The sequence below is a fragment of the Delphinus delphis genome, chromosome 6 (assembly GCF_949987515.2).
Source record: "Delphinus delphis chromosome 6, mDelDel1.2, whole genome shotgun sequence".
Classification (NCBI taxonomy): Eukaryota; Metazoa; Chordata; class Mammalia; order Artiodactyla; family Delphinidae; genus Delphinus; species Delphinus delphis.
In genome coordinates this window covers 6594074-6610891 of record NC_082688.1, presented here as the reverse complement: position 1 = coordinate 6610891, position 16818 = coordinate 6594074, and the positions used below count along the sequence as shown (strand labels likewise).

The following is a 16818-nucleotide window of genomic DNA, read 5'->3' as shown; positions in this document are numbered from 1 at the left end:
CCAACCCTTCAGAACGAAGTGACCTTGAGAAAGTGATGAACCTCTCTGGGTCTCGGTTTCCCAGCGACAAATGGTTGTGAGAGGACACGGGTGTGGGTGGCTGAAGGCTGGGCACTGGCATAGGACACGCATGGACCTAGTCCCAGCTCTGGCCCCTGCGCTTGGCATGGCCTGGGCAAGACCCCCTAACTTCTCTGGGCCTTGGTTTCCTTACCTGCAAACGAGCTAAGGAGATGCCCTTGCAGTGGGTGGAGAGGCCCAGTGAGGTGGGGACCGCGGGGAGAAAGGAGCATTTTCCTGCTTCTCCCATCACTTCCTTCTGCCCCGGGTTGGGAGTCATTCCTCCCTCCCCGCCACCCCCAAAACTAGACCAGCTCCCACTGCCCCCCAGCCTGGGTTGGCCCCGGTCTTCCCATGGTCCAGGGCCGGGGTGTGGGTGGCAGATGGAATGGGGTGCGGCTGCTATTGTGATAAGGGAAGACAGGAATTGGAAGAGACCGGTGGGGGGTACGCCTGCCCTGCCCACCCCCAGAGATTCAGGGGGGCCCTGAACTTGTAAGCAGCAAGAGCTGGGGCACCAGCTCCAGCCACGGCCACTTCCCCAGCCTTCCTGCCGCACTGCTCCCAGGAGCCCAGGCGGGATTGGCCACCTGCCAGCCCCGAGTGGAAATGTACCAGCGAAAACGACCCTGCTGGGGACCCTGGGGAGGGGTCCATCCCCTCCCTGCAGCACTCCCTCCCCTCCACTCCCCCTTCTTGGTCACCCCACATTCAAGTTCAAGCTCTGCCTGCAGAAGGGCAGGGGCATGTTGGAAAGGTCTACAGAGGGCTGGGGTGGAGGTTGCATCTGCGGCCTCCAAGGCAACAAGTGGACTCTGGAATGTCGGGGTGCGGTCCCCGGGGGACCCTAGCTGGGGAGGACGTGCGCGTGTCGTCTGTGAGTATGTGGGGTTTCTAAGTGTCGTGGTGTGAGTCTTTGCATGGGTGTGGGTGTGGGTGTGGAGGTGTTTGTGGCGCCTATCTGTGTGCGTGTGTGACGTGTGTGCGCGACGAGTGTGTGGTGTGCGCGTGGGGCGCGTCTCCGGGGGCCTGTCTGCGGCTGTCCCTGTGTGTCCCTGCGTTTCTGCTGGCAGTGGCGGGAGGGGAGGCTCGGGGCTGCCGCTGAAGGTCCTCTTGACACAGAATCCATGTTTGTCGAGGAGGGGAAGAGAGAGCGGAGGGAGGAGAGGGGAGGAGAACGGAGAGAGGGAAGGAAGAAATGGAGGGCTGGGGCGGGGGCGAGGGGGGCGATGCGAGCGGAAGGTAGGCCGGCGAGGCGGGCGGCGGCGGGGGGGGGGCGGGGAGCAGAGGGGTCCCTGAGAAACCGGGCTGCGGGACCCCGCGTGGCCGCCCGCCGGGCCCCCATCCCCAGCCCACCGGGTAGGTCCCCGCCGGGAGGCCGCTGTCCGGCCGCCCCGCTTTGGGAGCCCCGACGCCGCAGGGCCGCCCCCCGCCGCTGTGCGCTGCACGCGGGACTCAATCTTCAGTGCTCGTGGCTGACGGCGCTGTTGCAAGCTTAGCAGTATTTTGGTTGAACAACGAAAAGCGAGAAAGAGAAGTTGGGGGTTGGGGAGCCTCCCCTCCCCGCCCCGCGGTCCGGCAGCGAACTCGGGCAGGTGGAAGGAGGCGGCGCGGCGCAGGGCCGGAGACGCGAGCGCCGCGCGAGGGGAAAAGTTTCCGACCCTTTAGCAAGAGGCTGAGAAGTTTCGGCCGCGCCGGGCGACGCCAAAGCCAGGCCAACACTGCCCCCGCGTGGGCGCCGCGCGACGCTGCAGCCGGTGGCCGGTTTGGGGTCCGCCGCGGCTGTGCCGGGGAAACTGAGGCTCGGAGAGGGCCAGGTGGGCTGTGCAAGGCCACGAAGAAAAGGTGCAGTAGAATCAGGCCTCCTCCGGGATCTGTAGGCTCTCCAGGAAATATAAGTACTGGGGGGGGGGAGTGGGGGAGGAGTGAAAGTCCAGAAAGTGGGGATGGAGGGGATAGGTCATCCCAGGGATCGGAATCCCACTACACTCCCCAGTGAAGGGGAATGGTAGCACTGCTCCAACCCATCCCCACGGGGTTGGTAGATCCGTGGCCTTTTCTGGAGCCAGGGCCCTCCTTCGAAACAGTTCTCCCCCATCCACAACCCGTCCTGGCCCTAAAATCCCCACGGCCGGTCCAACCCAAATCCCAGCCTTTGCTATTCAGCACTGCGCCTGGGTGTGGATTCCGTGGCTGTTTCTTCACTGGCCAGGAGGTGGCGATAAAGACCTCGATCCCGGCCTTGGCGAGGGGTTGGAGCCAAAGCGCTGCTTCTAGGAGAGAGGGGAGGGGCCCAAACTTTGCCCAGCAGTTGGAACGCAGGTGTGTGGCAGGGCCAAACCCCGGCAGACAGGCAAATGGGGGTGAACTGCTGGGTCAGTGCAGCGGTCGGAAAAGCTCCAGGCAGTTCCTGCCACCTTGTCTTGCGCCACCACCTGTGTGACCCTGAACACTGCCCCCCTAAGTGGGAGAGAAACATCTGACCCCTGCCCACCCAGATGCTTGCCCTCCAGGGATAAGACTCTGGCCTGGGAACACAGAAGACAAATGTTTGTCCCTTTGGCCACAGTCTGGATGCCCTCACCCCACAGAGGAGGTCCGCAAGCAGCCTTTGGTTCCCGTCAAAGATGGAGGCTGGGCTGGGGGAGGTTGGGGCAGGTGCCTGTTTCAGGTGTGGGCTGATCTAGGTTGACAGAGGCTTGGTCCCAGGTTTGAGATGTGTGGCAGGGTCTCCCACCTCCCAGAAGAGGGGCTCATTTGGAACAAGCCTGACCCCTGAAGATGCCTTGCCCCCCCATCTTCATCCCAGCTGTGACTCCGCCCCAGCCCTCCCCCTGGCCCAGGACCCCCAAAGACCAGCAACTAGGAGAGGTTTGTAAGGTGAGCCCTGATGGCAGATACCAGCCACCGGGGATGTGCGTTTATTTGTGGGTCAGGGAAGGCCGCTCCTCACCCCTCCCCCGTGTCCACACCTGGGCTTGGGCACCAGCAGCCACTCACCTCTGAGCGCGACGTGATGTTGATGGCAGGGGAAGCTGGTGCCCCTTAGGGCGGCCTTGTTTCAGGACCGTGTGCGCAACACCAAGCTGGGCAGGAAGGACTCCTAAGGTGAGAAGGGGGACCAGCTGGGCGTTTTGGGGGCCTCTGGGCAGGAGATGGGGTTCCCTGGGCCCAGGGGGATTCTACGCCACAGCCCGAGGGGGCAGGCACTGTGGTCAGCCCCATTTTACAGATGCAGAAACTGACACGAAAAAGACCCCACCGTTCGAAAGTTAGGAGCTTGCGATCTGAACCCAGGCAGCCTGGCCTGAAAGCCCACCCCTTAGCCGAGCACATACGGGGGTTTCACCCAGAGCCCTGGCCACCCCACTGGGCACCAACCCCCACCAGGCAGGGGGGCTCCAGGCGGCTGGCTGCCAGCAGTTGCTCAGTAGCTTCTGGCTCCAGGAACAGGGCGATTTGCCCACGTGCTCCAGAAAGGTTTTGAGGTGCCCCCGCTCCGCTGCCTCTAGGTGGTGGGCCTGGGGATGAAGGGCAGGCTGCTGTTCAGAGAGGTGTCCTCAGAGAGGTGGTCCTTCGGCTCCAGGGTGGACCTAAGGGGGACAGGAGCCCATGAACTGTGTGGACCCTGAGTCCCAGGTCCACCCATGGCTGGCAGAGCCCTCAAGGGCCCAGACCACAGCTGGACAGGGAGGAATCCCATCCCCTTCCACAAAGCCTCACAGGCCACGGGAGTCCCAGCCGAATGAGTTGGCCATGGTGTCCTCCTTGGCCCTGGGATACAGGGCTTTGGGCAAACTCTCCAGCCATCTCCCGACACTCCCGAACACCTGCTCTGATGCTGCTGACCCGCTGGCTGTCCTGTTCTCGAGGATGCCCTGCCGGACTGGAGGAGAGAGAGCACGGGTGAGATCTCTACCCAGGCGGGGCACCTATACCCCCCCCCTCCTCCCTCTGGCAGGCAAGAGCTGGCAGAGTCCCGTCTCCATGGCAACCCAAGGCTCCCAGGGCCTTCTGGCTGCCTCCAGGGAAGGCTCTGGTTTTAAAACTATCCTGCATGACTGTTTCTGCCTCTATCACCGAGGCTGTGCCCCTCCCCTCTCCCCACACCCCCACTCCTGCTTCAGCCCAACATGGGCCCCATTTCCCACAGTCGGAAGGCCAGTCGTCCCACCATGTAAATCCAAGAGACGATGCTGAGAATCCTATGGGGATGGACAGTGTTTCCTGTCCAACAGCTGCCCCTCCGGCTGGTCAGGAACCCCGAATTCCTCAGGATGGAAAGGGCTGAGAAGCAGCCGCTGAGCTCCACTCTGGTGTTCTGGGGTATGACCGCAGCCCAGTGGCTGTCAAGGAAGTGTCTCCCGGGCCGGCCAACGGCCATTCCCAAGAAACTTTCTCCAGGTGCTCCCTCTCCTTGGATTCCCAGGGGTGGCCAGGGGGCACCCCGGCGTCTCTTTTCAGCTGCTGTGTCATCTGCCCTCAGGGCCTTGGCTGCCCCATCGAACAACCAGAAGTTGGGCAGAATTGCAGCTTCCACCTCCAACTTCCTGTGACCCCGAGGGGGATGGGTCGGGTTCCTTCTGAATCCGCCAAGGCCCTGGATTTTGAGGGCTTTGCCCCCAGCGAGGCTTTGGGGCAGCCGATCCCTGAAAGCACACACAGTCGGTGCTTAATAAATAGATGAGGTTGGACTGCTGGATCCTGAGAAGAGAAGGGGCTGGGCAGATGGGGAAAGCAGGCCTTAGGAAAGATCATACCAGAGGAAAGATGTGTATTCTTCCTACCGCTGGACACCCACTTCAGAAAACACTGGAAACTGTGTCAACACGAACAACGCTCTGCCTGGGAACCTGGGCCTGGTGGTTGGTTCCTAGCTTCTTTGCTGGACCAGGCAGTGCCAGCCTTCCGTGGAGGCGTGACCTTCTAGAACTTTCTGGGCACCTCCCAAGCCAGGTCTCTGAGGTCTGTCTTCAGGGATATGGGAATAGGATGCTTCGGGTGCCTTTGTTCCTACCTTCTCCAGCCCCTGGAGGCCATGTGCGGGGTCTGCAGGCTGAGGTTGTGGGTTCCAAGGTGGGCAGATACAGCGTGTGGGAACCCTTGGCAGTGAGAAATCCTTCCGTGGTGGCCAGGCCTGGACAGCCACTGTTTCCTGGGCCACAGCTGCAGCCTTGGGACATCTCTGCTGGACCTCAGACCCTCTACTTGGTCCTTGAGGGTCACCCTAACAGCCTCCGGAGAGGCCAGTTCAAGGGCCTCCTCCACAGGATCAATGGTCTCTTGGGCTTTTTGGCCGGCCCCTAACTCCCAGGACCCAGGGCCACAGCCTCTGCTCTTCAGGTTTCAGGCTGGAACTTTCTGGAGTCCTGGAGCTTCCCTTGCTGTCTGCTCACCTGCACAGCTGCGTTCCCAGTAGCGGAGCGCTGTGTACCGTAGCGTCTCATCTGCAAACTGCATGCGGAAAGGGCAACACCGCCTGCGGTGCCCTGAGCCTTCCCCCGAGGAGCTGTGGGTGAGCACGGCCTTGAGCTTGGGGGCCTGTGTAGTGTGGGGCCTGGTGAGAGAGATGAGAAGGGCAGGGGAGGACCAGGGCCTGAGGCCCCAGCCCCTCATGCCACCCTGACAACACACATCCACCAGGCCAGAGCTCCCTGTGGGATCCTGACAACCACAGCTGGCCTCTCCTGAGCACTTCCTGCCCTTCAGTCAATGGCTTGTAACAGGCATCAGCCCACCAAACCCACACGACTCTGTGAAACACGATTATTATTCCCATTTTACAGATGAGGAAACTGAGGCACAGAGCGTTTTTTGTTTTGCGTTTTTTGCAACTTGCCCAAGATCGCACAGCTGGTTAGGGGTGGAGCCGAGATGTGAATTCTGGTTCCAGAGCCAGTTCTCTTATATATCAAGCAATTCAGCAGAGAAAATAAGGAGATGAACCCCGGAGTCAGGCAGTCCTGGGTTTCAATTCTGACTCTGTTGAGCCTGAGTTTCTTTGTCTGTAAAATGGGGATCATTGTTGTGCCCACCATACAGGGTTGTGAAGCGATGACAGGGACTGAAAAGCACCGTCCCCCGCACCACCACCCAGGCCAGGGTCTGCAGGGCCAAGGGTAAGCATCTCTAACTGAGAACTGTTCTTATAATCGTCAATTTCAATTATGCCCCTTCCCAGTCCTGCGACATGGGGCAGACTGCCCTCAAGTCTCCATTTTACAGTTTTCCCTTTTAAATTATGTACTATGTATTGTAGACGCGATAATAGCATCCTTATAAGAGTCTGGTGAGTATCAAATAACTTACGTGAGGCATCTGGTACAGGGCCTGGCAAGGGGCCTGTGCGCAATGAAGGGGATCTGTTATGGTGACATTTATTAATTTCAGCCTCCAGAGCAAGGCTGCAGGAGGGCTTGCTTCATTCATCCACAGCTCTGTTATTCAGAAATGCCACATTTGACCTTACGTACAATGCTTATTGATGTATCTGACTCCATGTATCTGTCCACATCTTTATGTCCGTTTGGACACAGAGGGGACGCTTTTCATAAGCCCATTGAAGAGCCAGGCATCCAGGAGATGGCCAAGACAGTGTCGGCTACAGGCATTGGGACCTACTTATGCAACAGCTGTTTGCTTATCCATGCCTGCTTGGTGCTGGCCTGAGGACCAGCCAAAGGCTTGCCCCAGCTGTGCCCACTGGTCTGAAATCTCAGCTTCTCCTCTCAAATGCTGCTGGAGCGTGTTCTGATGCACCCAGCTGTCCCCAGCAGGGCCTACTAGGGAACCCCACACACCTTAAAGTGCTCAAGAATTAGCTCCTGAATGTGAAACACTGTGAAGGTATCCATCCCTGTTGTTGCTTACATTCAAGATAATGAGTTCCACACTCTTATTTATTATATCTTATGAGAAGTAGTGTGTTTATTTGGTCTGATTGATTTAAAGTTCCTGGGTTGGCAAATGTGTTTCATTTCTGGCACCTGCTCTGATCCACTGGTGGTGTCTGCCTGGAGCACTGTGTCGGGAAGGGTTCTGAGGCTCAGTGGGGGAAAAGTGCTGTGATCAGTTAGTACTGTCTGCCATGGGTCCAGGATGAGAAGGAATGGCAGGTCTAGTGTATTTCCTCTCCCTGGTCTTTAAACTCATGGGCAATGCTCTTCACCTTTCATCCATGTTTAAGCCTGTTTAAGCAGGAGGAATTATTTCTGTATTCTTTTCCCCCTCCATTAGAGCTACAGCATCTAGGCTCAGTTAAGCTCTAATGCCCAGGCTCTTCCTACCCCCATCCCTTATTTTACTTCCCCCGATATTTGACATATAGTAAAAGCTAGTAAAGGTTAGAGGAAGAAATGGATGAATGAATGGTGGGTTGTGTGAAAGGATGGAAGACTGGGTAGCTGGGTAGGTGGGTGGATAGATAGATGAATTAATGAAAAGGTCTTTTTTTTTTTGACCGCACCGCGTGGCTTGCAGGATCTTATTTCCTGGATCGGGGATTGAACCTGGGCCACAGCAGTGAAAGCACCGAGTCCTAACCACTGGACCTCCAGGGAATTCCCGAAGAGGTCTTAATACAAGGATTGGATCTTAGGAGGATGGGCACATGTATGGATGCATAGGTGGGTGAATGATTATGTAGATGAGTGTGTAGACTTGTACATGGCTTCAAGACTAAAAATGGATAGCATCCTGGACTTACAGGTGGATGGAAGGATTGGTAGATGATCAGTCACTGGATTCATGGGTAGATGGATAGAATTGTGGGAATTTGGGGATAGCTGGATGACTGACTGGCTGGATGGATGGAGGGATACGTGGATTAATGGATCAACAGGAGACCTGATTCATGGGTGGATGGATGGATGGAGAGATTCATGAATAGGTTTTAAAAGACCTGGTTCACAGATAAGATGTATGCAAGGATGAATGGGTGAATGGGAGAATGAATATATGAATGGATTCATCGATGAATTATGAAGGTGTTGGTAGAAGACCTGATTAATGGGTGGATGGATTCATAGATGTTGATGGACGATCCTTGAACAGGTTGGGAGAAGACCTGATTCATGGATGGACACACAGATGGATGAACAGGTGGACAGATGGATACATTCATGGGTGAAAGGCAGAGGAAAGAAAGGAAGGAAAGAAATGCCCTTTCTCCCCACTCCCCTACCCCATCCTCCCATAACGCACTGATCGGTCTTCTCGACCGTGGTGAATTGTGAGTGATCTCTCCTAAAGGAGAGGGCAGGTATCTGATGGAGCAAAATCTTCTTAAGACTATTCTTTAAGTACAATGACTGGCCCCTTGAAGACAAATAGGCCACACCTGGCATGAGTGATCAGGGTCCCCCATAGTCAGAGAGCATTGATGACAACCCTGTTCCCACCAGCAGGTCACTGACACTTACCCCAGGTCTGGGAGGAAGGAGTAGCGGGGACACTGCGGAGGACTTCCAGAGTGTTCTGACACACTCCTTTGATGTTGTGATGGTGAGGATGCTGGGAGCCAGGAGGAGGTGGAAATAGTTCTGAGTCTTCTCTTGGGCACAATCCTTACCAGGCTCTTCCTGGTTGCATGGCCTTGGGCCTCAGTTTACTCATCTGTACAATAGGGGCAGTGGTAGACCCGCCCTCAAGGGGTGGTTGCCATCGCCAGGACTCTGCCAGGCATACTCTGCTAACACTGCCATTATTCTACGCCAGGTGGTGGGACCCCCACCGGAAATGACTCAGCCCCCCCGTGGGGGCCGTAGGGGCCTCACTCGGTGGTCGCGGCTGCTTCGCAGACTCAGGCCCTGAGCTGGCACAGGAACTGCCGGGACCGGCCGGGGAGGAGCTCTCCTAGGAAGTCGCCCAAAGAGTCGAGGTTCTCCCTGGCCGAGCCCCTGCGGGGATCCTCGCACTGTCCAGGCCCGCGGCGCCGGTTCCCGGGGCTCGTCGGCCAAGAGCGTGGGCGGCAGCAGCAGCGACCTCAGCCCTTGGTCGGTTCCGGGCCGCCCGCTGGGCCACGGTGGGCAGGACAGGCAGGCGCGACCGGGGGCGCCTGACCCCGGGATCCGAGGCTGAGGACTCACACGTGGGGGCCTCCCACCACTCGGCGCCGCCCTCCGAAGCCCTGGAGCCCCCGGAGGCCCCCGTGCCAGAGGCTGCTCGGAGCTCGGGCAGCAGCAGCCTCGGCAGCAGCGGGTCTCTCCGTCTGCGATCGCCACCGCCGGGGAGCCCCTCGGGCGCCATCTGCTGGGCACAGGAGCTGGGCCGACGCCGGGGCATGTCTGGCCCTGCGCTCAGCCCAGGGCATCCTCAAGCCAGTGGGGGCGGTGCCGTGTGAAGTGAAGAGGAGGGCGTAGACCCGCCTCCAGGCCGTAGCGCCCGGAGCGGGGCAGCGTGGCTCGGGGCTACTACCACTGGCTCGCCAGACAGTAAGTGGCTTCAGGCTAGAGCGTCCCGATCCTCTGTTTCCTCACCTCACCGAAAAACGGTGACGGTGAGAGTACGCACTTTTTGAGTTACTGTGACGTTTAAATGGCTTAGAATAATGACAGGCACGTTGTACGTGCTCAAGGAAGCCTAGCTGCTGTTGTTATTATATTTTAAAATTATTATTTAGGATTTAGTCTCAGCTCCACTACTTATTAGCTGTACCTTGGGCAAGCCAATTAATTAACTGCTCTCAGTGCCCTCATCTGCAGAATGGGGATAACCCAGCGCCTGCTCCTTTGTGAGAATGAAACAGCACCACGTGGTAGAGAGCACTTAGCATCTGGAGTGTTCAACGTGCTGTTACTGTTATTAGCGCTGGGGTGGGAACTGGGAAACCTGGAACCAGCTTGAAAGGGTGACCTGCCCTGCAGTTGCCCATTCCTTCTGGAGCCCCAGAGTCCCTTGGGTGGGAGCTTAGTGAAAATACAGATGCCCCAGATTCCGATTCAGAGGTCTGGGGTGGGGCAAGACATATTTTTAACAAACTCCCCCTTTGGGAGACAGAGCCCCAGCTCCGCCCCCCATTTCTTTTCTTTTCTTTTTTTCTTTTTTTTTTTTTTTGCAGTACGCGGGCCTCTCACCGTTGTGGCCTCTCCCGTTGCGGAGCACAGGCTCCAGACATGCAGGCTCGGCGGCCATGGCTCACGGGCCCAGCTGCTCCGCGGCATGTGGGATCTTCCCGGACCGGGCCATGAACCCGTGTCCCCCGCATCGGCAGGCGGACTCTCAACCACTGCGCCACCAGGGAAGCCCCCCACCCCCCATTTCTGACACTGGCATCTCAGAGCCTGCTTCCTCCCTACCACACCCCACTCCCAGATTGTTGTCAGCTCTGAGCTGGTTTCTAGTGTCACATTCACCCTAGTGGGGCTTTGGGGCGGGGCCGAAGACGGTCCCCTGAAGTTAGAGCCCCCTACCAGGTGGGCTGCTCCTTGGAAGAGCCCGTCTTCCCGGCTTGGTCCCTCTGCTGGCCCCTCCCTGCTGCCTCCATGGCCTCTTCAGGGTCATTATGATCCACCCCTCGCCCAAGGTGAAGTGGGCACTGAGGCTGGGGGGCAGAGGGCGGGGCTGCTGTGCTCAGGATGCCAAGGCTGCAGTCACAAGGGAGCGTGGGACTCCTGGCCAGGGCAGCCAGGCCCAAGCCAGGGATGGAGGGCCCTGGGTTCAGCTACCCTCTCTGGATCCGGGAGGCTCAGGTGGGTCATGTTTGGGCTGGGTGGGTTTGGAGGTGGAACTTCCACTAGAAGACTGGGTAGTAAGAATGCGGTGGGCCTGGAGACTATGAGGAACCAGTTGTGAGTCCATGCTCTGTTCCTGCTTGCTGTGTGGTGCTGGATAAATCTCTCCTTTCTCAGGGCTCCACGGTAAAATGGACTGTTGGCCTCCACCTGTGACTCTTGGCTGGGAGGGGGCAGGGAAAAAGCTTGTATTGTAAAACTTGAGTGGGGGACGAGTGTAGTTTGGACCAGTAATTTCACTGGCCTGGTAGGATTTTACAATTTGAAAATGAATAAAATGACTTTGGAATTCAAATGACAAGACGTCTGCCTGGAGGAGGCATCCCAGACAATGTAATACATTTCCGAAAATACTCCTCAACCAGGGATGGAAGGGCATACCTCCTTGGGAAGACGGAACATTGTGTGGGGAAGGTGAGAAATTTTTATATTTATTCTAAGTGTTTGTGAGTTTTTAAAAAATGGATGAGGAACACCAGACTACCTAGATGATTTCTAAGGAGGCCTCCAGCCCTTACATGCTGCAAACATTTATTGAGCATCTACTATGTGCGAGGCTTGGGAATTCAGAGATGCGAGAGGCTTTGAGGTTAGTGGACTGGCCAGACCTGGAAAGGCCTTGGAGTCCAGGTGTAGGGAAGGGAGTTTGTCTTCCATTGACAGGAAAAAAAGGTAGGGGTGGATTTTTAGGCACCCCTAAAAAAGCTAGGCTCAGAGCTGCCCCCCAAAGATTATAGAAACCTCCAGATTGAGATTGCCCAAGATTTACCCCCTTGCCATAGTGACATGGAAAATGAAGCTTGGGAGAGGAGCCCAGGCCAGGGGAACCAAGTCTGACCTGCAGTGCCCTAGCGAGGATGCCACATAATATGGACAGATTTGGGGGACTCAAAAGCAGGTGGGGCTTTTCAGGGCACCCCCCCCCCATAGCTTTCTCTTCATTAGAGCAAACACATTTTAAGCCCCTCCTTGGTGCGACGCCCAGAGGAAGGCACTGTAAATCTAAGCCAGGATGTCAGTTTAGGAAAAAAGAACTTATGACGAATATTGTGAATATGATGACATTGATGAATATTATGACGAATATTATGAGTCAGCTTCTATTTACTGAGAGCCGGCTCCAAGCACAGGGCTGAAGTCTTGACGTATAATATCCCACAAATTTAACCCTCAGAGCATTCCATCTACCTGGCAGAAGTGGAGACTGAGGCTTGGAAAAGTTCACAAGGTCTACCTACCTGCAAACTCTCATTTCCATCAAGGCTGCTTCAGGGACCGCTCCAGAATTTCTGTGTATGGCAGGAGCCTAGGGGAGGGCAATCTTTTGGGAACAGAAATTTCATGGATTTGCTCTGCTTATTTGGAGTGGCAACCCCTTGGCACTGTCAAGGGTATTTTTCTTCCTTTTTTTTTCTTTTTGATCTGTATATTTTAAGATATTAATTGTTATGGGTGGGATTAAGGCTTGCATAAGGCTCCCCCTCCCCTTTTTACCCAGTGGAAACTCCACAGAACGCTCGTTTTTAAAAGTCCAGCCGTGCCGCCTCCTAACGAGTTGCAAGCTGGAGGCGGGACAGGGTCGGCGCTGCGGCTTTTTAGAGTTGGAAGCTCTTCCCGGGACGGTACTCGAGTTAGGTCCGGAGCCCACGGGGCGGAGCCCTATGCGGCCCCGCCCCCGGGAGCCCGGAAGTGACGTAAGCGGACAAAGGCGGCGCGCGCCGCGAGGTGTAGCGTCTGGTAGAGGTTAGGTGGAGCTGCTTGGGGGCTGCTGGGGTCTTCGCCGCCGCCGCCGCCGTCGCCGCCGCCTCCTCCCTCCCTTCCTTTTCCCCGTCCTCTTCTCCCGGGTCCTAGGAGCCCCCGCGTGGGGTGAGTAGCGCGAGGCGGAGCGGGGGACGGCGGCCGCCGGGAGAGGGGAGGCCCCGGCCCCCAACGGCCTGGGCGCCCTGAGGCCCCGGCTCCTCACGTGACCCGGGCGCGAGCCGGCAGGGCCCCACGTGCGCACTCCGGGGAGGTCCGCCGGCAGGCCGGCCGGCCCTGGGCCCCAGGTGGGGTGGGAGGAGGAAGGCCGAGGCCCCCCAAGCCTGATCAGGGCACTCCCCCACGCCGGCCCCCGCCGCAGCAAGTTCTTTTCCCTCTCTGAGCCTCAGTTTCCCCTGTGAGAAACGGGTAAGGAGAGCACCCACTAGGAGGGTGGGTGTGAGGATTGAGTAAAATGCTCAGATCAGAGTCGGGCACAGGGTAGTGCCCGGTTACATAGGCGTTGCTATCATATTTCACCTTGGACCCGACCCCAGTTAGGGGTCAACATAGGTGCCGCTCAAAAGACAGCCCGCCGCGAGGAGCCCTTGGAGCCAAGGTCAGCCTGTTGGCAGAGAGGCTGCCGTATCAGAAGGCCCAGGCTTTGCTGCCCGTCAACTGTGGGATCTCTCTCCGGACCGTGGTTTCTCTGTACAATAAGGGATAGAACCAGCTGGTGGCAGAGGGCTTGCGGGTGGGGCTGGGCAGTACTGCACATGGTCTGGAGGTATGGAATCTGCCCAGTGAGATGGGATGCACCCCTGGGAGGACTAGGGCCTTGACCCAGTAAGAAGTCTGGATTCCGTCCTTGTTTTGTTCCTGGTTTTCTGTGTGTGTGCATTACTCCATGAGTGGAATGGTTTTTCTCTCTGTGAACTAGGGACTGTGGGAGGGTTGGAGTACACGCAGAATGCTTTGGTGGAGACTAGAAGCCCTAGAATCACAGACAGAGTCACCAAAACCAGCAGGGTTTCCGTGCTTCCGTGGATGGGAAGCTCACTCCCCTCTGCGGATTGGCAGAGCTGAGTCACTGGAACGACCACCCAGCAGTACCAGTCATGATCCCTTAGGTGTGGCCAGCACTCTGGTTTAGGGGGCCTTTCAGCACATTTTCTCATTAGGGCTTCACACTTGGCGGAGAGAATCGATGAGAATCTCATCTGACAGAGATTTTGGGGATTAATGCACGCCCAGCAGTGCATGGACCACTTTACGCTTGTATATCCACGTTTAATCCTCACAGCCTTCCTAGAAAGTCAATGCTGCTGTTCCCATTTTATAGATAAAGACACGTAACTGAGGTTGTGTCTTATCTGCGCTTACACAGCCAGTGAGAAGTAGAGCCAGGATTCACACCTGGTTCATTCAACTCCTTCAGAGCCTTTGTTTTTAAATCCCGCTCCCCCCCCCTCTTTTTTTTTTGGTCTTCTTTACTCCCTCCCTCCTTTCTTTTTCATAGAACACCCTGCCATTCTCAGAAGTCCAATGGCTGTCCACACAGAGCCAGGGAGAACAGGCCCTGTCCACGAGGGTGTGGGAAGGAAGAGGTAACATCAAGCAGGCTCGTGCCTCCCGATGCTTCCAGGCTTTTCCTTAGAGACTCGTAAATGAGGACGAGCTGAGCCTGCAGAGCCTGGTGGTGACAGTTCCAACCCCATTCTCTTCCATGGATCCTGGGAACAGAGTAATAGCTGGGGCGGCTGGCCGGGGTGGCCCTGAACACCTTGGAGGGGGGCATGGGTAGGTGGCCAGATGATCATGAAGTATTCACAGACACATTCCACTTGCTGAGGAGCAAAAGTTCCCTAGGAGCAAAGGGTCTCACTTCCCCTCCAAGCTAGCCCAGAGTGCAGGAAGCCAGACCGCCCAGGCCCCTCCCCTGTCCCTGCGGCCATGTGGCTCCTTCCTTGCTGTGATCCCAGCAGGGCAGAGTGCAGGAGGACCTCCTGTGGGTTGACTGACAGCCCCGCCGTTCCCTCTGACTCCTAGGGACCTCCTGCCAACCTCAGTCTGGACTCTGGGAGGCAAAGTGTAGACAGGGCCCCAGAAGTCATGTTTACTAATGAATCCAAGCTGTTAGGACAAATGTCAGAGTTACACTTGCCATTTCCCAGCCTAGATGTGCCTCCCCTGGCTTGTTCCTAGAATGTACCCGTAAGTGGAATTCTTGTAAATTGGATTATTCGGGGGACCTTGACATTTAAAGGAATCATGTTGTAAGGCTTTTGGTAAAGCAAAAAATTGTATCGTCAGTAAAGGGCTTCAGTGATATCAGGTTTGAATGATTCGATTTTTGTCTGCAGGATTTTCTTAAAAGTGGAGAATGACTGGCCGCACAAAGGTCCTTCTGCGATTCATTCAGCAAAACCAGTTAGTAAACACCCACCTCGCAGCAGGTGTTAGGCTAATGGTGTAGACTTAGCGTCCCTGGGCCTCCTGGGAGGGAAGGCAGACAGACAGGCAGAGAGAGTACAGCCAGGGAAGCGTCTGGCCCCGGATTTATTCTGTTCATCTGATCGGAAGGGAACTTTGTTGAATACCTATGAGCTACATGAGACGCAGGAGAAATACAGTGATACATCTCAGGGTGTCGCCACTGCTTTCTAAGGAGTTCCCAGTCCAGTGGGGTGATAGACACAAATACAAAGCCAGCAGTTCGTGTGAGGGGGACGGGGCCGGACTCGCTGGGCTCGCCCGAGTGGGAGCACTGCTGCGTGGCCGGCTCTGGTGCTGTCCTTCCTGAGGGGGACAGGGCCGGACTCGCTGAGCTCGCCCGAGTGGGAGCACTGCTGCGTGGCCGGCTTTGGTGCTGTCCTTCCTGGGTGACAGCGGAGGGGCTGGGAAAGAGTTGCCGTGGTGCCTGTCGGCGGGGGCTGGGGGGCCCACTTGGCCTTTCAGACCGCGTCCACATAAGCAGCCCCCAAACCCAGGAAGGTGGATGGTAACATTCAAGCTGCTGGCTCCCTCTCCTGTCAGTTCTCAGGGAGCTACAGTGACACTTGCTGTGCCACCTCTGCGTTCTCGGGGACTGGCAGGTCTCCACGTGCTTTTGCTTGTCACGTTCCTCGAGGCTGGAACGAGAGGTCATTCTCACAAGCAGCGCGCCGCTTCCTCCTGTGGGCTGGGGCGCGGGTGTGGGACGCTGCCGTGAGCCAGGGCTGGGGGCAGTATTTAGAACTGAGGCCCCCCAGCCTGTCACCCCAAAGGGCTCTTGGGTTGGTGCCGTAACTGGAACCGTCCTCATTGGAGTCCCAAGCCCTGTACCTGAACAGGGAAGGGAGGGGATCCGTCTGAGAGCTGATTCGAGAACCTGAAGTGGGGGGGAGCCAGGGGTCTCTGGGGGCACAGTGGAAGGGGTCTACGGAGGGTGGAAACAGTGGCAAAGCCCAGGTCTAAGGGCAACCCTGGTGGGGCCTGTGGATGCTGTCGGCTCCCTCCTGTTCCGCAGAAGGCCCGCGTGTGACCCCTGTCCCCGGGGAACGCCCGGGTCCACAGGAGGAGCCGGGTCCGGGGACGAGGCGGCGGCCCCCTTCCCATCTGTTCCCAGCAGCCAGGCCAGGCCCTCCCCCGGTGCCCCCACTGGCTGGCTGGCGTCTCCGGAAAGGGCTGGCCGTGGCAGTAGTGGAATTGCGTCAGGGAGCAGCATTTCTGAGTTGTTTGGCTGGGGTGGTCCTGCTGCTTCTGGAAGGTTCCTTGTCTTCCAGGACAAGTTCAGAGTGCAGGTATATGTCGGAGGCTAGCTACAGACATGGCAGTGAAGATCCTCAGCGCTTCTTGTTTTGTTCCCCTGGGCTGCCTCTGGGCCCTAAGTTGTGTGTCGAAGGCCTGTGCTTGTCCTCAGGGCGCTTTTCTGTTACTTCTCTTGAAGCTCTTAAAGCACTTCTCGGTCTTACGGGGGTTTCAGCTGGTTTTGAGGACCATACCGGGAGGTCAGTGACTTAACTACAGCCCCGTGGAGTACTGTAAAGGGGGCGGAGTGAGCCCCCGGGAGCACAGACTTGCACAGCTTTCCTAGGGGACTGGGGGCTTTCACCCCTGCACTGAGGGACTCCTGTGGCTCGGTGCCGGGACGCAGTGGTGAAAAGGCAAGGTCCTACCTCGGGGCTTCCATTCTAGTGGAGGCCAGACAGTCAGTAAACTGTCATTTCAGCTAGAAATACGCACTCCGAAGGCAGGAACCACGGGCATCGGGTAAGCGTGTTGGAGGAAGGCACCTTAGACTGGTCAGGGA

At 57.2% G+C, this 16818-nt stretch overlaps 2 protein-coding genes across 5 annotated transcripts in view; one reads left to right on the top strand and one right to left on the bottom strand.

Moving 5' to 3' along the window:
- NTMT1 (N-terminal Xaa-Pro-Lys N-methyltransferase 1) overlaps positions 1-16818 on the top strand; it is a 28978-nt gene that overhangs the window by 7368 nt on the left and 4792 nt on the right. Inside the window, exon 1 of one of the 4 annotated variants that reach the window (XM_060013284.1) lies at positions 6137-6179. The exons of 1 other annotated variant lie outside the window; for it this stretch is intronic. The gene's annotated coding sequence lies outside the window, so the exon portion shown is untranslated. Of the gene's footprint in view, positions 1-6136; positions 6180-12510; positions 12657-12857; positions 12957-16818 lie in introns of those variants that run through there. 2 more of the 4 variants (XM_060013280.1, XM_060013283.1) reach the window with 2 other exon arrangements.
- C6H9orf50 (chromosome 6 C9orf50 homolog) lies at positions 3426-9342 on the bottom strand. The gene is given in 8 exon segments (XM_060013649.1): positions 3426-3653; positions 3784-3946; positions 5457-5617; positions 8263-8376; positions 8481-8571; positions 8835-8865; positions 8867-9042; positions 9147-9342. Coding segments are annotated over 8 exon segments (1017 nt in total). The 3' UTR covers positions 3426-3568.